This window comes from Dermacentor andersoni, chromosome 9 (assembly GCF_023375885.2).
Source record: "Dermacentor andersoni chromosome 9, qqDerAnde1_hic_scaffold, whole genome shotgun sequence".
Lineage (NCBI taxonomy): Eukaryota > Metazoa > Arthropoda > Arachnida > Ixodida > Ixodidae > Dermacentor > Dermacentor andersoni.
The window spans coordinates 95443775-95466164 of record NC_092822.1 but is presented as its reverse complement, the minus strand read 5'-3'; the positions used below and the strand labels follow the sequence as shown (position 1 = coordinate 95466164).

The following is a 22390-nucleotide window of genomic DNA, read 5'->3' as shown; positions in this document are numbered from 1 at the left end:
TTCTTTTCAGGCCGCCAGGCGCCGCCAGCACGATAATGGTTCCGCGGGCTTGTGACCTTTTCTGCCGCCGCAAACAGCGGAGTTTCCACTCCTAAATTTTTCTTGCTCCGTGGCCGCCACCTATCAGAGCTGCAGAATGGAGCCACCACGCTGTCACCAAGACATCATGCTTAGTCATACTGCAGGTTTCATTTCAGAGACATTTTATCAAAGATGAAGACACATGCCCTGTGCATCAAATCCCTCTTTTTTTGTTTTATCTTTTACAATATCCATAATGTCTGGCATAAATCCAGTCTTGAGTGATCTTGCAGATAGCCAGGTTCTTAACATTTTTACTGTTGGAACGCTAAGGGTTTTTGCCAGGTACCTGTATGCCTTTGGGCTACTGAAATAGAGGTGAAGGGCAAACTGGCATATGAACACAATGAATTTCTAAAAAGTCTTTGTTGAGGTAAGTGGATGACTGGGCCGATATCCGCGCTGGTGGGATGATGGCCGAGGCTGTTTTCAGTCTTGACACGGAACTCCATATGCATGCCATTTCATCCAAATATTTCTTCATGTTTCTCTTGTTTCTTCATGGGGTAAAAGCCTTCCAAATTTGGCTCCAGCCCCTTTCTGTAGGTGTAAATGGCAGCTCCTGCGATGAGGACCAAGATGTACTTGGCGCAGACTCTGTGGGGGCAGAAGAGTAACACGTAAGATACAGCACAGGCAAGAAGGTCAACACTTAGCTGCACACTAGCTATGAACGCACCTTGAACGACTGACTGGGTCGTGCTGACTGGGTCGAGACGTGCTTGGGACAGGCTCTGTTGGGGCAGAACAGTAACACATCAGACGCAAGAACACATGCCATGAGGTCAGCCATTAGCCGTACATCAGCTCTTTTTTAAAAAGAAGGCTTATTTTGCAACTTCAGAAAAAATAAGGGTCGGTCCACTTCACTGCGTTGAGGCTACTACTCATCATGCATTGTAATGAAAGAAAATCTCTTGTTTTCACAAGCAAATAAGCTTGCATTTCTCTTGTGACCTTTACTGTGCTACATGTCAAGCTACTCTCGTGCGCAAGTGTAGCATGACTTTTGTGTCAAAGAAATGTGGTGGTTGTTTACAAGTACCATTGGTTAATCGAATGAGTCATTTCAAAGTGAGGATCAACGGCGAATATCTCGGCATACTTTGATTTCCAGATGACATTATTCTGTTCAGAAACACTAGGGATGAGTTATAGCAAATGTTTGGGGAACTTAACAGAGAAAGTTTAAAAGTGGGGTTGATTAATATGCAGAACACAACGCTAATGATCAATAGTCAGGCAAGGGAGCAAGAATTCAGGATCGCCAGTCAGCCTTAAAGTTTTTGAAGGAGTGCATTTACCTAGATGAAATAAACACATTGGATTATGATCATGAGAGCAAAATTTACAGAATTAAAATAGGTTAGAGCGATAATGGCAGACGTTGTCAGCTCCTGACTGGAAGCTTACTATTATCACTGAAAATAAAGGTATACAATCAATGCTTTCGTTAAGACTGCGCATACAGCGCTGGAATGATAAATGTTAGGCGTAACGTTGAGACGGTGTGCATCAGAGAACAAACGGGGATAGCCGATATTCTTTTTGACGTTAAGAAAAAAAATGGAACTGGGCAGATTATGTAATGCGTAGGTTAGATTACTGGTGGACTTCTACGACTGTGCCATTACATTTCAAGAAAGATCCTTTTTGGTCCCATATGGATTTGACACAAGAGATTAGGCAAACTTATGTAGTGTTTTCTTCTTATGTTTGAAATAATAATACTAAACGGCAAATAGGAAGAAACATTCAAATGATCCGCTAATACATGACATGCATCTCAACACTAGCAAGCCAATACAGCATTTATCAGGGATTTTATTTCTGAACTCATTTTGTTTACCTTGTAGCAGCAGCCAAAGTCCACACAGTGGCCGTGTTGTAGAAAACAGTAGCTTCTCTTCAATGCGTGGAGTGCCCTGCTTTACACAGGCACCATCATTTTTACTGCGTGTCTGGGAAAAAAAATATTGACTTCATCAAAAATTAAAGAAAAATTTCGTTGTGTGAAATGCAAAAAGCTGTTACAATGTAACGTTTATGACGGCAGAAAACATGCAAACGTGCACTGTTTGTTCTAGGATGCTTAAGCAGCATGTTAACCCCAGAAAGCTCGAACACCGCTCCACGTCAAAAAAAAAAAAAAATTGCTCACATGTATTTCTGGTCACAGAGTAATAAGTGTGAGGAAAGCAGCAAAATTATAATTCAGTAAAAATGAATTAGTATGAGAATTTTACTAATTTTCTGAACTATTCACAACTGAACACTCCCTCTAGAATGTAGGCTGCACATTGGGTGTAGAGCACAAAATCAGATTTGTCAGGCAAAAAATTTAGCATATAAAATGATGCGTTAGGCTTTGTGGGGTTCAATAAATATTGCTACTGTTCATAACATTGATGTCTGCCTAACTACAATGTGCGTCAACAGCTTAAGTATTATTAGGATCACAAATGACAGCATTTATGGGCTCATTTATACACTAGGAGTGGTCACACTACTAGTTCAACAAGCAAACGCATGAAAGACATGAAGCTATTAGGACTTTATATGTATTTTTCTTTCCACGAACATCATGTACCGGTTCCCTATTGCAAAAATAAACGCCCTAAGGTAAACCAAACTAAACACACACAAGAACTTGGAACCAACAACAATGAAATATTTTTGAATTATCATCCGTGCAACTCTTTAATGCATTAAATTCAATACTTTCACTTCAATTTGCCAAAAGAAAAAAGTTGTCAGTGGACACGAAAATGAGCCACTCAGTCGTCCATGCCCACAGATACAAGGTGAAAAAAGCGACGCAAGTTCCGATATCTTTTTTCGAGATTTTGTGTGTATAACGACCGCCTTCTGCGAGTGTGCGGCGTTTCTGACACCCACTGTCGTACAAAATATCCTTGATGTGAACAAATAGGGCAACAAAGGAAGACAATAATTAGAAGTAAACTCTGACTCACAAATATTCGCAACCAAAGGTTTATTTCGATAACAACAGAAAGTCCTGACAGCAGATATGTAATGCAGGATATAGTTAGTTATCTCCGCCTGAAAGTTAATGGTAGCACTATTGCACAAGGATTCAGGCAGCAATATTAAACGACTCACTGGTACTGCTGTCGTCTGTCGCAGACTACGGTTCCCGTTTGGATGCTGATGCATAGCTCACAACCGAAACCAAGCTTTCAGGCTTTCATGTCCGCTTGAAATCACATCCGTTCACCCCAATTTAAATAATGCAAGACATCGGAGCACATTAAACTAGTTCTAGCAACAAAGAAGCAACCACTTTAAGCGTACGAACGAATCAATCCGTGCCACCGTGCACTCGAAAATACCGGTAAAAATTTAAAATTTTATTCCAGGCCAGAGGTCATGTGGGAAATCAATGATGCTGAAAGCTATTTACATTTATAGTGACAAAATAAAGAATAAGCTTACTAATACAGAGTACAATACAAGTATATGTTTAGCAACGATAATTTTGTACTGTTTTTTATGTAATGAAAATGCTTCGACAAATGTAGGAGAAGGTTGTAAGGTAAAATTGCGCTTATTAGGCCGCCTCTAGCGGGAGATATATAAACTAATGCGAGCATCCTTTAAGTGCCTCCACTATGCTTGTTTTATTAGCAGCAGTGGGCGGTCAATATTTTTCGCCCGCTATGGCCATTTGTTGAACTTGATTGTGCTTACCTCTGACCACGGCTGCTCGATAAAACGCATGAGGAGTGGCCAATGTTTTTAGATTAGGTCAGTTTAGATGTTTAGATTAGGTAAGCTTAGGTAATGTTTAGATTAGGTAAGCGCACGCGGTCGCCATGGCGACACAGCGGGCCCCTCCCGTCTCAAGCGCTGAGGAGGTGCTGCGGTCGCGTTAGGGTTGGAGCTACTGTATATGCTACCTAAGGTAGCAGAGTTGCGCATCTGTTCTATCAAGCCGCTAGCGCCTCTATTGGCAGAACGTCATGTGATAGTCAAGCAACCGTGCATGGCGGAGAAGCAGATGCTGAGGCCACTTTTTGTATTTTGCGATGCCGCCGCTGCAGCGAACTGGATTAACACAAGTTTATCGCCAGTCAAATTCAAAGTGAATCCGGCCGATTTTGGCGTTCGCTGTTCGCGTGCTGGCTAGCTGCGGAGCAACAACACAATGTGCGCAGCGCATCTGACTGTTGGTTCATTGCAGTGTCATCGCAGTTCCATCGGAATGATATAATGACCGGGTGCCCTGCTCACAAGTGCACGAATCGCTCTGAAAGCGGGAAAACCTTTTATTCGATCCCATGCACCACACTGCTTTCACTGAACTGTGACAAAAAAGGCAGCTCACATTTTCATAATAATGCACTGCTTGGGTTGTTTCTGAACATAAAATGGGTTATTACTAAGTAAAGATATTTCGTCTGCTACTACTTATGTGAAGCAGGAGGCAAGAGGAATGAGTGTCATCATTTAACATACAGTAATGGCGTAACTGTACTTTGCATTACTACCTATAATGTAGCTATGTCAATCCTGTAATAGAGAAACCTTAACAACACTCCCACAGAAGGCTACTTTTGGAATCCCTGAAGTCCATTCCATTCCATTCCCTGCAGTGAAACGCACATAATGGAGGGACACTTGCAGATGTGGCTGATATCCAGTGCCTGCTGGTACGTGGGCACGTTTCTACAGCAAATCTAATGGCGTACCAGAGTCGAAATACTAATGGTTGGTCATTGACTCACCAGTAATATTTTAGACTGCCTACGCGTTGAGAGCTTTGGTGCATAGGCCTCATTATATTTATTACAGCTCACTTTGTAAAACAGCACAAATTGATAAAGCTCAATATATCAATGTTCGCGCGCACATACACTGCTATTTCTTTTTTTCTGAAATTCGCATTTTGGCTTCATTGCTAAAAAAGGAGGTAGTTGCGGCGCGGTTCTTTTTGTTACTGTTTACATGTTAAAAGAGCACCGCACTGCTCTTAGTAGCGTATTTATCTTTGCTGAAACAAAATCTGAGTTGCAAGCAATGTTCAAGCGAAGGAAAAATACTCAGGCATCTGATTGTTTACCTCAGTTGCTAAAGTTTATCCAGTTTTTAATGCACTATGTTATTTCGAACCTTATACTACCTTGTTAAGTAGCTGTTCTATAAAATAACATCAACATATTCCCTAAGACTGTTCGGTGCGATCTAATTGTTACCGTCGAGGTTCATGAATGCTGCATCTGACCGGCGTGTATAGAATACACAATCTATTCTAGATGCGCTAGTGCCCATACGTCAAAAGTTTCTAGAAGGTGCACAGGTGACTGCTAGTCCAAAAAACAACTGTTAATATTTGCGCTGCATCTTAGGCCACGCGCTAAAAAATAGCACCTTTTCCTTGACTATCTAGTCCGCTGTTTCGATTCCCCTTGTTTGCGATTAGGTGGGAAAGCGGTCCACAAGCGAGGCGAAAGTGCTCGCGGTCGATCGACAATCCGGTAGGCATGTCGCCTGCAAAAACAGAGTGCCGCTTCGCCGCACATATTTGGTTGCTTCCCAGGCAAGACGGCGGACGTACGCGCAACTCTGCTACCTTAGGTACCATATACAGTAACTCTAACGGATTGGTGACAGAGGGTCGTCTGCTACTTCTCCATGTTGACCAGCGGAAGCAAGCCATTTTCGCATCAGTGAAATAATAGTAAAGACACTAGAGAAGGCCTAATTGAATATTGCTTACTCATATATGAAAGCTGCGAGAGTCCCTGCACAATATTGAATCACTTGTGTTTCATTCAAGTGGCCTCATTCGTAGCTCTTTCTTGGGTCGATTCTTAGGTGCATCTGCGCTATTCTCGCACATGTACCTATAGTTATCATATATGCATGTTTAAACCATCATATAAATAAAGCTTGCGAATATATTTAGAAGCCATCGTGCCACTTGAGCCTAACAACGGAAATTCGAAAGTCGCACTACTAGTCTTATACGACTGAGCGCCACGATGGTGCAGTGTTTCAAGTCAGTAAGCACACCTCACTGCTGGGATACTTAACATTAACGGCACAGTTCATCTGAAGATGCCTCACGTACGTACTAATCTTGGCTTTTCATTAGAATTTTCCCACCAGCTACGAATGAGACACGTAAAGTGGAGAAAGTAATAAAAAAATAGAGCACAGTCCAATGCACGACATACTGACAGCTCTGTTTAGCAAAGCTTCAAATACCAATGATGCGTTTATTCACCAATGCAGTCAATTCACACTTCACATCAACTTCACCTTCTCACAAAAGCAATAGCTCAGGAAGCAGTTAGCTGTTTGCATGCGTAATTTGCAGCGAAACGCATTCGTAAGGCAATGTAGGACTGCAACAATTCTGCAGTAAGTGTTGTGAGTAGTGCACCGAACTCCATGTATACCGCAGCTTTGGAGTGAATACAGGATGTCCCAGGTGTCCATGCAGAGGTTTTTTTTTTTGCAGTAGATTAGAGATTTTACCTTCGACGCCTCTAAGCTTGTAGAATAAATCCCGTGAAGGATGCTTACGGCATCCTTCCTTAACTCTCAGCTGTTAGGAAAGCTTCTGGGCACTCTTTACGTGATGACTGGATTTCATCGATGTATGCAATACACTTCTCATGTTTCGGAAAAGTGTGTACGAGATAGCCACACAAATCATACCCAACGCAATCTTGTGTCCCTAGCATGCTGTATCCATGATCTGGCGTAGTGTCTCCCTTTGCCAGATCACTCTTTGGTGAAGTCCATAGCTTCTACAGCTTTAACTTGACCACAGCTTAGAGCTGTTCATGTGTTGTCAGCCGTTCTGTCGTTCCTGCTTTCATGGTTTGTTGAACAGAAGCAAGTATGAAAGTTGGCTCTGCCACGACATCGCCAGTGATGCAAAACTTTATAGGTGTGTGCAGACTTAAAAGCCTGCATATATGCGAGCTCATGATAGTCAGGTGGTCTTCATCCCCTTCCATGCATCTAGTGACTCCGAAGAACCCCTGAAAGAAAGAAAAGTGAAATAAAGGCTGTTTCCCTGAAACATTTACAAACACTCGCGTCCCTATACCAACAGATATGTGACATATGTAACCTTTCAAAAGGTTTCTTCATTTCCTACTTCCAAGGCATCCTGGTTGAGTTTTCCTGTCAGGACATAGTGTGCTCCTTTGGAATAAAGGTATGTGATCAAATTCGAGGTAGACGCTAGTGTCACTCGGAGGGACTCCATGGTCACTTGTGAGGCAAACGTAACAGTTCCGTCTCTGATGTGGTTCTGCTCGGTCACATCTACAAGTCGAAGGAATTCTTGAACCAGCTTAAAACTAAACGAGTATGTAATATTCATTAGTAGCGCGCAAGGAAGTAAAAAGTGAAGTTGTGGTCAAAGAGTTCTCTCTGCTTCTTCATGTCCACGCAGGCCACACCAAACATGTTTACTATAATTAATACTGCCCTTGTATGTACAAGCATAATTTCCTGTAAAAAGCTTGTTACTATCGCATTTACTGCTTAGTCTTTGTGGCGAAACTGACTTGTTTTTGCGTACATCAATTTCTTTTGATGAGCTTCCTATCCCAAAACGTGTCAGCTTCTTTTTAGGCCATCAAAGAGATCGTTCACCAGTAATGTGAACGGCGCTGTTCCATCACAGTTTTCAAGGCCGGGATGTTGAAGTCTTCTGTGCATGTTTAGGCCAATGTCAGTGCTTCGGCTGAAAAGCTGCAAAGAACGCAACAATTTTAGACATGTTCTGCTACGCATGCAACAATTTCACCATAACTTAAGAGCAACAAGAATGTGTGCAATTACACCTGCCTGAACAGCCAGCCGCACATTCATTTTTCTCAAAGTGTCGGGGTTCACATGCTCTCTTGTCAGTTTTGGTACTACACGGAGCTGCTGCTCGCTGTTGACCTCCTGAAGTATACAGTAACGGTCATAGTTGATTTTATGTTCGCCATTCTGTAAAGTAAAAAGATGATTGAAAAGTTGGAGCGGATATTTTGTGATCACGATAATTTTGTTACAAGCTAACATAAATAAGCGGATACCTACCATGCCGTACTTGTGACGAAGCAGATGATCTGTTATGCACTTCAGTGTGTGACACACCACAGAGGAAGTATAGACTGCTGTCTGGAATACAGGGATATTCAATTTTGTGCTTAGGTGCTTGAGAGCTGCCTGTCACACCAAATGTTGATCACATTCACTTGTTTGTGCTTGCTCCATCGCTTATCACGGCTATCACTGTAGCATTTTGCTTATGAAGCTCTTTGACGGCTTTCAGAACCAACCTTGCGAGGACTCTTTCAGGAGATGCATTTTTTGTAGCGAAGCTGGCGATTGGCAGTACCCACGAATGAAATGGGGGCACAAACGTAAGCACAAGTGCATGATCTGCCACGGCTGTAGATTTCTGGTCATCTACTTTATATGTTTGCTTGTTGAATGTGACAGCTTGGCGCACTTTCATTTCCACTAGTATGAGGATTCCACAGCAGCTTACTCCTTTTGTTTCATAAGTGCACCAATGCTGTTAAGCGAAACGTTAAAACCGATCTCTCAAGGCATTCCATTGATAATTTGTTTAAGGCGCGATCACGTAGGTAGTGGGAAAATATTCATCTTTGACATCAGCCTATAAGCAGCAGGGCTTGATATCTTAACAGGGAGGTAAGTCATCAACCAGTCGGTTTTATAGCGCTTTCCTCTCGCTGATTTGCTTTTGAAGCTTTCAACACTGCATGAAGAGCAAGCTGTTGCGCTTGAGGAAGACACATTTGAAAGCCCTAATTTCTTTTTTGGATTTCTCGCCAAAAATTGTAGCCCTTATCACTCTTTCTTAGTTAGGTTTTTATTTGTTAGACGTACCCTTGGGTGAGGCTTGGTTCGTTCCTCGGATTTCTATTTTTTTGTTTTTCCCGTGCTCGGATATTTTTTCTTGTGCTCTTGCACGGTGGGCAGAAGCTTTCCTGAGACAGCCTAAAGCATTTTGTGCCCCTCCACCGGTCCTGGGTCTTGAAAGATGATGTTGCTGCCGAAATGAAGGGGAATAAACCACAATGACAGCCCGTGCACACTTTTAGGTTGCTAACGCAAGTGAGAAATGCGGATAGTTTCTTCAAGCTTGAGAATTTTACCGGTTCTCCTGAACCATATTCGTTGTAGACGCACGGAGGAACAAGCCTTCCGCATAAGCTGAGTGCAACAGTGAAGTCTTCCCTCATAACCACAGCCCTGTCCATCACAATACCACTGTCTTCGTCAACTTTGAAGAGTCATGAGCTAGACACTCCAGGACTCGAAACTTGAGTGCTCTTGGAATGCAGGGAACGAAAATGCTCCCTCTGAACACACCTCTAGAACGGAAGTGACCTCAGTTTCTTTAGCATTACTGTTTTTTATGTTTACATCACGTCGCCATCACTTGCCGACTTACGAACATGACAATTTACTGTTGCTCTTAGCTTCGAAGGTCTTCTTCTGGGCTTTGGTGCTTTTGCTTTCGATTAGTGCGCAGGAATGATGGTGAAAATAAGTCACTCTGCACCCACCTTAAGCGTCTACCTGCCACGTGGAATCTTAAAAATGCTGCCTTTAACGATGTGCTAGTAGAAAGTTAAGTCCTCGGCACGTTAAGTGCTGCCGACTGCACGTTTTCTCTTGAGAAGCATATCCACTTTGGCAGCCCAGCGCGCTGCATGTCGGCACACAGACTCTTTGTCAAACTCGGCTTACAACACAATGCACGTGATCTCCAAGTCACATACCTATATTCCAATTTCTAAATCAACGATAACACCAAAGGAACTTTTTCGGAGTGCACGCTGGCGACACACAGCCTAGACAAACACCAAGAAAAGCACTGAACGTGCCCGCCGACAGCCGGCGGCTCGATCCCAACGCGACGCCAGCGCCATCTCTGAAGGGATAGACGAGTTGGAGCCGCCTCCTAAGCAGACTTATCCAACTGACCTAATCTACCAACGTTGGGTGCGGCCGGTATTTGTATTTGCACCGGTATTTGGAGTTTCTGGCGTGGACAAAGCGCAGTAGCAGCTGTGAAGCAACAAAAGCAAGAATGTGGCGCGGCGCCGTATCTCCTGATGCCTGTGGCACAAAGGAAGTTCCGCGTCCAGTCCCAGGGTTCTACAAGGAAAAGTCAATACACAAGAAAGTGAACGAGGAAACACCGCCGCGGTAGCTCAATTCGTAGAGCATCGCACGTGAAATGCGAAGGTTGTGGGATCGTCCCGCACCTGCAGCAACTAGTTTTCTCATCCACCTTCATTTCCATTATTTATCGTTTCTTTATGTTATTTATTAAGCACAAGTCATTTTCCCTTTGATGTCCTTGGTGACAGTGTTTGTTGGCTTTTTATGATGTGTGCACACAAATGTTATTCGAGAAAAAGTGCGATGTTATCAGGTGTTTTGTCACAGAAACGCGGAACGAAAGTATGGGCAGGTGTACGTATGTGGTGGTTCTCAGGGAAATGTGCTGGCAGGGCTAATAATTTGACGATAGAAACTGCGCGACCAGTTTCTACATGAGGTTGAGACCCGTATGTAACAGTTATATTTATCCTTTTCGGTTATTTGAGGAGAGTAATGGTAAGCCTTAGTTGATTTTTTTTTTTGCAGAAGATGGCCTGGTGCGCTTGCTTGGCCGCTGTATGAAAAAGGTTACAAGGGCAGGTCGGCAGGAGCGAAGGCTGAAGAAATGCCTTGACGTTAACAAGGAGGCCCCGGAGAGCTTAAAGAAAGAAGTTCGGGAAAGGCGCAATGAGCTGTTAAACAGCATAGACCAAGTGCTCAACTATCAAGGTGAGTTACATGTTCAGGAGTAATTTGTATGAAATTTGTATAATGCACAGCAGAAAACGTAACCCCAAAATATTACATTTCAAACATTTTTCTGGCCACGTACGCATAACATCTTTAATGGGACCCTGAAATGATTTTTTTATTATGCACAAGGACATGCGTTCTGAACATTTGACCTTAGCCTGCATACACGTTCAGTGACAACACCGTAAGAATAGGCTAGGTGGCTGAACGAAGGCCGTCCAGGCGGAAAAATAGGCTGTGCATGTATTGCGTAGCGCTCGGCAGATGGCGCCACAGACACAAGGGCCTTGGTTTTGGAGCAGAAAAGCAGGGCGAGAGTTATTACGGATGTGAAAAGCGTCATAAAACGTTCTTCGTATGTTATTCCAGCTTGACACGGAAACTTGTTTGGATTGAACGAAGCATACGTTTAAGGAGACTAAGCGTGCTCCGATAGCCATGTAGTGCACGCTCTCATCCATACCGGTATAGGAGCTTGTCGCAATGAGGCCAGCGCAACGGTAGTCGGCTACAATACCTACCTCACCCACAGAACTTACCATGATGAGATGCCAAAACCTCCCCGCGAAAACTAGGTTTACGTGTAATGTAACCTAGATAAGCTCGCAGTTAAATTGTAATGCGCTGCAAAACAGCTTTCCAGTGTGGCTATTCGAAGGCCGCATTTTTTAACAACCGAAGTTTAGGGTTCTGGTAGAGGTGGTTGTGATGTTAGTCTACAGGACGGACTAGCCTTGGCTTGTCGGCATTTGCCAATTTGTCAATCATATGGACGACTGTCATTTAAAAGCCAGGGACGCAAAAGCAGTAAAGTTTTGTGCAGATTGACATTTATTTGACAAATACGGAGGGCATGCCATAAATGAATTATTCGTACAAGCGTTAACGTTCCATAAACAAAGTGGACACGCACACATTTCGCACACACGAGGAAGTTCATGGCGCCCACCATTTATTTGAGCAAATTAAACGCAGAGTTTTCACTTACTGAAGCTTCAACAGCTTTTGCAGCTACTGCGACTTATTTTTTGCCTCAAATGTCTGTTTGCAGAACTGCCTCATTCTCATGGCTACATATCTGTGTAGCATGCCAGCAATAACTTCTTTATGATAGGCACAGGAGAACAAAAACTTGTACTTATCAAGCATGTTGTCCAATGTTAGTTCGGCGGCATTTCTGAGAGCCGCATGCTTGTGGAATTCCATCTCCTTTGCATGAAGCAACTGAAAAAGACATCGCTTTGGGTGCAAAAGGCCTCCCCTGGTTTTACACAGAACAAGACTGCTTTCTGGCTGATGACGAAGTGCTCGTTGTTCCAATAATGCTTCACGGCATTTTGGACACGGTGGGCTTTTCATGTACTTGCGGTATATAAAACCAGCTATATAATAATTTATGCAATCTGCAGCTTCCGGTGCTTTATGCAAGTTGTCGAACACGTGGTCATCTTCCTCTTCAGCAGCAACTAGGCCATTTAGCTTCCCTTCGAGTTTCTTCAGGTGTTCTTTTGACTTGACACTGTCGTCAAAAGCTAATTTAAAATTTGGAGTGTAAGTACAGGTGCACCTTGCCGCGATTCATTTTCAACGTGAGTTTCCGAATTTAGGGGATTTAATCAAACTGTAAACTGACACCATGTTGTAAAGCTGCAGAAATGCGGGCATAGATGTGTGGTCATTTTGGCCACCAGCCTGTCTGATAATCCCAAAGAAGCGTACCAACACGCCTTGGTTAAGTTTTCCAGTTAAAACACATTTGAAACCGCACTCCTTTAGCAGGTATCGTTATATTTCCAGTGCGGACAAAATAGTCACACGAAGGCCCTCAGCGGTTTGCTCGGTTAGGCAACTTGCTCTTGATGTTTTTCCTTTTTCCCATATATTTGAGCAATGCACCGACGACGCTAGGACCCTCAAATCTCTGCTGCCAACAGTGATGCTTTCCTTTGGATGGTTTCATGTGAGAGCATCAAAAAGATTTCTAAACCTTAGTGTGAATTCTGCTGTTCCCTTGACATTTTCGAGCACTTTTGTGCGTCACTTCGAGTAGAACACCGAGCCTTTCGCTACACTCCGGCTGAACAACTGAGTGGCCAGCTTCAACCGCATTTTTTTCGGTCGTTAAAGGGTTGAGGTGGAACAAAGCTATTTTGAGGCAAATATACAAATTTTCCGGCTGTTTATAGTCCCCCATAAACAGCCTGTCAAAATGTACCCAGTCAACGCGATCGCCATTTACGCACAACACTTTCTGTGAAAGTAAACGGTTTCGAAGGCATTTCATCAGATAGGGCGCGTCAGAAAACACATATACATTGCGTTTCTCACCAATTGGATGACTGAAGTAGTTCCGGGACTGTTGCAATGCTCCAGTGATGCCGAACTCCTTCTACATTGCACGGTTCGTATTTGCGCCATCACAGGCGACCATGCCGTTTAAGACTCCCGCGTTTTCAAGCAAAAGTATTGCAAACACTGCTATCGGCTGAGAGTGCTTGTTGCCAAATGACCGAAAGGGAAATACAAGCCCGTGGTCAGCAAGGTCGTCGCGGGCCGTTGAAGAATCTCCATAATCAGTGAAGCCACTATATGTCATCGTCTTCGAACGAACTCGAATTTCCTTTCGAACGCGCATTTCATTGAAAACAAGTATTCCATGGCGTTCAAAATTGTCTTTAGTGGGCATCTTCTTCTCAAGGGCTGTGAAAAACCTCTTGTCAAAGCCACACCTAACTCATGCACAGGTTCTTGCACACTGTCGTAACGCAAGGAAGTGGGAGCACCTCATTACCTCGCAGGAACGAGTATGCAGATCGGCTACGTATGTGCAACAGCAAGCACATCAGAAGCCAATCCTCTGTTTACTGCTGCTTTTTTTGTTCGTCAACCTCGCTGCTGCTACACACTCCTTTAGCGCAGTCAGCTGAGCACTAGGGAGATCTATTGTGTGTACTTTCTCACTCAATTCTTCTTTTGACATTTTTTGCATGTGGATATGACCTTCTGCAAGTTCCACCGACATTTTTTAAAGCTGTTCAGCAGCCGATTTTTGGACCTTTTCAGAGCATAATTTTCCCGACGCAGTGCTGCAACTTTGTCCTTGCTCTGGTATGAAGTCAACAGACGCGTACCTGAAGGCCTATGCCTGCGCATTCATTGATCTGTTTTTTCTGGTGCATTCGCAGGACGTTTGAAAGGCCGGAACATTTGTGACATACCAATAAGTTCGAGCCACTGGGGTGAAGAACAATATAGCATCTCTTGTGCCGCCATTTCTGGTTGTTGTCGAGATATGCCCACTTTTTATTTCGACGTGCCGATACTCCAGAGTGCTCGGTCCACCATTGCACAGTTTCGTCTTATCAACATGTTTCGACTTATCAACATGCTCAACGATAGCCTTAACGTCATCCATAGTTGTTAAAAGTACCTTCATACTGCACTTCATACTTCATCTGCCTTTGAAACTGACCTGCGCATCACGGTTGTTTGCCAGCATATCTTCATGAAGTTCAACAATTTTTGTGGTTACCAAGGAAGATGCGGGGCTCACTGGCCATAGGCATGCATCTCACAGTAAACGGCTTTCAGGTTTTTTGATGCGCTCCAGCTGGGAGAGACAACGCTTTTTACTTCTCCAAAGCCGAGCAGGTGGTATCCCCATGAGTTTGACGGAAGGAAAAGCCGTGGTAAATCGCCGAGCAAGCTTGCGAATGCGAGCGTATGCAGATTTTAGGGAGGAGCTAGACCCAGCAGACGGAGGTATTTTATGACGTTTGCTCTTCAAACGCATTCATGTCGTGCTCCGGTGCACTCGGCAACGCTTCAAAAGAGCTTCCATTAACGCCACCACTGTCATTGCTACACGAGGCGTCTCACTCGTTATGATCTTTTGATGCAGCGCATCGTCTGTTCGACTGCGACCGCGGTTGTGTTTCCGCCATGCGCTTCCTTGTTTTCACTGTTTTCGATAGGTAAGCCGGGCAGTCGGGAAATCTTGTGGGAGCACCATCGTCGCCAGTGATGCTTTTCGCGGAGCACTGACCAAGGCGTGCCTTTTGTAGTGCGCTGTCCATATCTTGGACACAAGATGAGGCTCGAAGTGCTTTTCCCCGACGTGGTCATTCGGCTGAAGGACTCGATCCTTCCTTCGGATAGCTCGACACCAAAGGTCAATTTCTCTGTACAGCCTTTGTAACCCCTTCTGGAGCGGGGAACAAAATGTTTCCTGCCGATCACAATCGCGTGTGCACGCCTGACACCAGAAAAAGAAACGCCGAGCCGTATTGAGATAGGAGCGAGCTGCGCTAACACAGCAAACGTAAACCTGTGACATCGCCACGCCATCTGTCATACACAAGTGTTGGGACAGTGCCGCGCCATGTGTAACGGCCGCCATTCGCACAGCTAGCCTATTGCACCGTGAGTGAGAATAAAAAAAACACCGATGGACTCCTTTTTTTTTGTGAAAGGAAAACGCATGAAACAGGGGACTCGGACAGTCTGGTAGAGCATTTTGTGAAACAGAAATAGTGAAGGACAAAATACACAGTACAGGATAAAGAGGCACGCAAGAAACGTGTACTCCTGCAGTGGGGCTCTTTTTATTTGGATAGTTTCGTTTTCGAAGATTCCATACCACCATGACCAAGTTTTGCAACATTAGAAGGAACGTGCAGTGCACGTGCCCCCTTACTGCATTTTGTGTTTTTGTGCTGTGCCTGTTCTGTCCTTTAAAAAGCATGTCTATAGCTCCAGCAGATGTATGCGTTAACAATCCAGTTTGTCCATTTACTGCGGCATGCCAGATCCATAAGGAGAATGCTCTTCTGCATTTGCATCACACAAAACTTCGCACTAGCTTGACTACAAAGCGGTTAAAATATGCACATAGCTGCTTATCATACAGACATACCTTCTCGTGATCAGATGTTTGAGATAAAAACCTGCACAAACAAGAGGGAGGAGTACTTTCCACAGTACATTTCAACAGCTATCGGTGATAAAGTAGCAGAGGGCTCACTGTTCTAACGAAAGATGTGTTTAGAAGGGGCTGGAGCCGTTAAACACATTATAGGACATAGATGCCTTTCGTCTTGGTTTAGGTGCTCTTCTGCTACTAAAGAACGAAGAGGGACAATACCATGCTGTGTTGCACCTGAGGAGGTCATTCAAACCTGCAGAGCTCAATTATTCCTCTACGATGCAGCAAGCTCTAGCAGTTCAGTGAACATTAAAGGATTTGCAACCGTACTTTACTAGCCAGATTTCAACATAATATTTACCGCCATGCATCTTGGTCGATTTCGCACGCAAAACAAGGGCATCACTGCCTCCTTCACAGGTCCCATTTTTTTGCATGAGTTTGATGTTGACGTTATTTACAAATCGGGAGTTTTACTTAGTTCACCAGATTATTTATCAAAAAGGACACATATCAAAAAGGACACGACACCATTGCACGCAGGATGCTCATCGCTTTCCTAACCTTCCAGATGCTGCCGTACTGGTTTTGTGCTTGTACATGCCGTACCCCGGAACCCCTTCTGAAAACCGGATCGCCTTCCCGGAAGCCACCACAACCCTGGGCTACCCGTCTGCCTCTCGTCACCGAAGCCGTGAAGACGAGTCCAGTTTTAGCGGCAGAAGCTTCTTTCACCTGGCAACACCCTACGAAGGCGACGTCACCAGTCACATGGTCAAGCCAAGCCGTATTTATTCGACGTGGCAAAGCTGATCAGCCGGGGCACGACACCGTTGCACGCAGGATGCTCATCGCTTTCCTGACCTTCCAGATGCTGCCTTACTGGTTTTGTGCTTGTACATGCCGTACTCCGGAACCCCTTCTGAAAACCGGATCGCCTTCCCTGAAGCCCCCACAACCCTGGGGTACCCGCCCGCCTCTCGTCACCGAAGCCGTGAAGACGAGTCTAGTTTTAGCGGCAGAAGCTTCTTTCACCTGGCAACACCCTACGAAGGCGACGTCACCAGTCACATGGTCAAGCCAAGCCGTATTTATTCGGCGTGGCAAAGCTGATCAGCTGGGGCACGACACCGTTGCACGCAGGATGCTCATCGCTTTCCTAACCTTCCAGGTTAATCACTTACGAAATACTAAGGAATTTCGTAGCGACAATTGTTGTCTTCGTGGTGTCGTGCCCCTGCGACTTGAAATGGTGTAGAATTGTGCGTCTGTACTATGAAGCTGTTGCCTTTGCGTTTCTGTCCGATCTAATCCTCTTGCTCTCCGGAGATGTTGAACTTAACCCAGGCCCCGACAGAGACAGTTTCATCCCTTTCACAGACGATCAAACAACTAAAAGAAATAATTTCAGAAATAGGTACCAATATAAATGAGCTCAGAGAAGCCAACGTTCTCAAAGACAACACAATTGCTGCAATGACAAAGCGTATTTCTGTGCTAGAAAACGACCATCAGGATGAAGTAATTGCGACTCGACATAATGATGCCATCAAAGAGATAGCGCTGCTAAAAGCCGAGAGCACTAACACAAACAACAGAATGCGCCGTAATAACTTGCTTTTCATCGGACTGGAAGACAACGAAAATGAAACATGGAAAGAGTCTGAGGAAAAAATAATCAATTTCTGCGCTAGCAAGCTGGAAATGCATCTAGAGCCAAGCGCTATTGAACGTGCCCATCGCATAGGCAAATACCGTCCTGAAAGAAAGCGCCCGATAATTATCAAGTTGAGTCATTTCAAGTCAAAGGCATACATTCTGGCCTGTGGGCGGAAACTAAAGGCAACAAACTTCGCTATACGTGAAGATTTCGCTCCTGCTACTCGCATCGCACGTTCTAAATGGTTAGGTTTCATACGACCACAAAAATGTGCGTTCAAACTGCACGTAGACAAGTTGCTAGTCAACAATAAGCGCTACGACCCTAGTTCTGACAGTGTGATTAAGACAACGCGACCATTCATAAAGGTGCATGGAAACAGCACATCCCAAATAACAGGACACGAAAACGTGCAATGACGGAGAGCGAAGCCTATCACTTCAACCTCATCCCGCAATCGTCCCTCATCTTTACCTCTCCTTAACATAGCCTTCACTAACATGCGCAGTTTGCTACCCAAACGAGAACAACTTCGCAGCTTCACTCACGACGTCGATGCCGACATCATAGTACTAACTGAAACGTGGCTAAACAGAGACGTAAGAGATAGCGAAATTTTCCCTCCTAATTCCGGCTATGTTCTGCATCGCCATGATCGGAGCAACCGGAGAGGAGGGGGTGTTCTATTAGCTATCAGAAACACCTTCTCATCTTCCCTGATCAGTCGGGATGATAATCTCGAACTATTGTGCACTTGCGCTTACAACGGTGCTGGAAAGGCAATTTTTGGCGTGTGCTACAGGCCGCCGGACAGCCATCCGTCATTCTGTGATTCACTCCGTAAAGCACTAACCGACATCACTGACAAATTCTCTAACGCACCTATTCACCTCTTTGGCGATTTCAATTACCCTAACATTACCTGGCCTCTGCTTTCTGTAGCCAACAGGTCACCGTTATCCGAAGCTAAACAATTTATTGATCTTATGCTAGACTTCAACCTGCATCAGGTGATATCACGTCCTACAAGAGGAGATAACACCCTTGACCTTATACTCACATCTTGCCCCAATAGCGTAAGGAGCGTTACCACACTATCCGGTCTTAGCGATCACAACCTCATCCATATCTGCATGACAATAGCACTTAAGAAAGTCACCCACAACAAAAATAATAATAGATTACAAAAGGGCGGACTTTGACGCCATAAATAACGAACTCCAAAATATTTAAAATGATATTCAGCAGACTTAACAAGAACTGTTGATAGCAACTGGGAACTTCATAAGAATGCATTGCTCAACCTGGAAGCTAGATACATACCAACAGTTCTCGTGAAATCTGGCTCTAACAATGAATGGTTTAATAAACGAGTGAAAGCTCTCCTTGCTAAAAAGGAAAGGCTTTAACGAAAAGCCAAATTTACAAATAACTCAGAAACAAGGAAAAAATACGAACTGTGCTCTAACCAACATATTCAGGAGCTGACGATAGCCAAAGATAACTTCTTTAATCATGACCTTCTGACGATTCTACGATCAAACCCCAATAAATTCTGGCGGTTACTTTCAGTAAAGACACATTCTAGACAGATTGAACTAACAGATCCGGATGGTAATGTCATTATTTCTGAGAAATGCGTCAGCTCTTAACGACTACTTTACCTCAGTTTTCTCCTTCGCTAACGACACTCCCATTGAACCAATACCACCACTCCCAGTAAAATTAATGCCAGACATCAAAATCAACCCTGATGGCATATGTAGCCTCATTAATTCACTCAAACAAAGCACCTCAGCCGGGTGTGATGGAATCTACGCAAAAATACTAGTTAACACCAGGAACATTTCTAGCGAGGTACTACATCTAATATTTACGCAATCCTTAAAGATTGAAAGCTTGCCCGACGACTGGAAGAAGGCCCATGTCGTACCAATCTTCAAGAGTGGCGACCGCTCCCGTGCTATAAATTATCGCCCAATTTCTCTGACCAGCATTCCTTCTAAACTTCTAGAACATATCATCTCATCCAACCTAATGTATCCCCTGGAATCTATCAACTTCTTTTACCCTCACCAGCGCGGCTTCAGAAAACTATTTTCATGCGAGGCCCAACTCGCCGAGTTCACCCATGAAATTCTGCATTTCATGGACCTTCATTTGCAGATTGATGGCATTTTCTTGGATTACTCAAAAGCATTGGACCGCGTTTCCCACAATCACCTACTTCAAAAACTCGCATTTATTGGAAGCCCAAATAGCTTGCTTACCTGGCTTGAACACTTCTTAAAAGGGCGCACACAGTTTACCTCTGCAAGTAACCATAATTCATCTCTTAGCAGCGTAACATCGGGTGTGCCACAGGGTGCTGGTTTATCGCCTCTACTTTTTCTCATCTACATCAATGACTTACCTGCTAACATTAAGAATAAATTACGTCTTTTCGCGGAAGACTGTGTCCTATATTCCGCAATCAAAGGCTCGAATGAAATCGCCGCACTACAACAGGATCTCGATTCCATCGCAGTATGGTGCGAGAAATGGTACATGCCGCTTAACCTTACTAAATGCAAAGCTCTGTCATTCACCCGCAACCACAGCTTAACCAGTCACACCTCCGCAATAAATTCAGCTCCTATCGATTATGCCCCGTCTTACAAATATCTCGGCGTTCACATGACATCGACACTATCATGGGCAACTCATGTTGACACCATCTGTTCTAATGCTTCACGTACCCTGGGATATTTAAAACGCAGCCTGAAAGCCGCATCACCAGAAATAAAAAAGCTAGCATATCTAACATTCGTACGTCCTCAGTTAGAATAGGCGTCATCTATCTGGCACCCTTCCCAATCATATCTAACCTATGACATAGAAGCAATACAAAATCGCGCTGCTCGGTTTATAACTTCCAATTACTCTCGTGAAACCAGCATAACCGCACTAAGACGTACCCTTGAACTACCATCACTTGCTTCCCGCCGGATCATCTCTCGCCTCTGCTTGCTTCACACCTTTTATGACCATCCACACTCCAGGCATGCCCTGTTAAATCCACCCTTACGTTCATCCTCTCGCTTAAGCCACAGTCGTCCCATAGCAAACATTAACACCCGATCGTCTGCCATGAACACTTCATTCTTTCCCGATGCTATAACCCATTAGAACTCCCAGAAGATATCGTGTCATGCAATGATCTCCCAGAAGATATCGTGTCATGCAATGACCGTAAAACGTTCCGCGAAATAACCACACTGCTTATTGCCGATACCACCGACCCTTACTTATTGTTTCTTTACTGTTCTGTACATTTCTTCTAACATTGTTACAAGGATTAAAGCCCTCCCTTATGTAATGCCTCCTGGCCTTTAAGGTGAAAATAAATGAAATGAAATTAAATGAATTGCTAATCAGGCATTGGGTGCGCACGTGCACAGACACACACACAATCCCTCTAAGGCGCTCTTTACCTCTACTATGCGACTTGTTTCCCACACTTCACACACACACTTCTTTCCGCTTTGACATCCCTGATGCTAATGCAATAAAATGTACTTGTCGAACATTTAGGCAGTGCTTCAATACCGACATGCTACCACGAGTTCTAACGAAATAATGGTTCGCAACTGCGAAAATTGCGTGAAATTCTATCGCGACAATACATATATCATTCCCTTGCATGCCTCATTCATGAATTTTAACCTTCCGAACATACCTCATGGTTTTGTAAAAGCTGCCGCGAGAATCTTGTGCAATATCTAATGAAAGTTAGCAGTTAATCTGTCAAGATGTCTAGTAGGCAACTTTTACCATAAAGTTAGCAGTGCTTCCATATGGCTACTGTATTTTTAAACTACATATGGAATACGCCTTTAAAACATTATTTACTGTCTTTGTGCTTTTTTGTATGGTAGCCCGCTGACACCCTACACGTCCTGTAATGTATTCCTGATCCTGAGACAAGACGTGTGAGTCGTGTGTGTCCAAACGTACAAGAATTGCATTGTATAGCTCTCTTGATTTTTATAACACGTGAGAATTGTGGTACTGTGTAGGTTTGCCATGCAGAAAGTCAAATGTTATTGAAAGATATTTGCTTTTGTTTCCGATGTGTCAGAATCCGGTGACAGAATTGAATCTTTGCTTTTGTAGAGGGAGCGGAAGTGGCTCAAGAGGCGGCGGCGGCAGCAGCGTCCTCCGACGAAGAGGACGCGGCAATCTGTGAGTGCTTTCAATATTGCAGCGCTGGAACCGCAGTCGTAACTGAAACGTATGCCTTAGCAGCCTGCAGGTTTGATTTGCTGCACAGTATGGGTGCAGAAGGAAACTTCATTGCTGTTTCGTCAAATTGGGGTATATAGACGTTGTTCACTTCATCGTATTACCTAACCTGAATTCTGATTCTAGGTTTACTTGTGGTTAAATCTGGCTGGTTCCTGTCCAGAGCGTAAAGCATGACAGATTGTTTCAATGTCTAAAGCAAAATGTTTATTATATTACTACTGCTAGATCATCACAGCCAGCCAACTTTTCATCTGTGCTATGCGGCACCATGAAGGGGTAAAATAACGCTTTCCTTTACATTAATGTACATGACTTTTCTGTTATGACTACTGTTTGTGCTGCAGTTTTTCATCTGATGGTGCATTGAATTCAACTTTGGTGTACCATTGTTCTGGTGCAGCAGTTAATTATTATATCTCTGTTTTCCAAAATTCTTCTTGCAATGTGTGACGCTTTACTTGGGTTTATTTATATCAAGTATTTTAAATTTATGTACCTTACACCTCCTTCTTGGGCAGTAAAAAGGGCTGCAGTACTCGAAATAAGAAGACACACAACGCAGTTTG

General features: G+C 44.0%; 1 protein-coding gene and 1 long non-coding RNA gene across 2 annotated transcripts in view; one reads left to right on the top strand and one right to left on the bottom strand.

Annotated features, from left to right (window-relative positions):
- The window catches only part of LOC129384141 (uncharacterized), a 64519-nt gene that overhangs the window by 30650 nt on the left and 11479 nt on the right, over nt 1–22390 (top strand). The window contains exons 3-4 of the mRNA XM_072284252.1: nt 10747–10929; nt 21693–21761. Of these exons, the coding sequence (XP_072140353.1) occupies nt 10747–10929; nt 21693–21761 (252 nt within the window). The remainder of the gene's footprint in view (nt 1–10746; nt 10930–21692; nt 21762–22390) is intronic.
- Nucleotides 181–3220, bottom strand: LOC129383994 (uncharacterized). The gene is made up of 3 exons (XR_008611758.2): nt 1931–3220; nt 761–815; nt 181–678 (listed from the first exon to the last, which is right to left on the bottom strand). It is a non-coding gene; the product is annotated as an uncharacterized lncRNA (long non-coding RNA).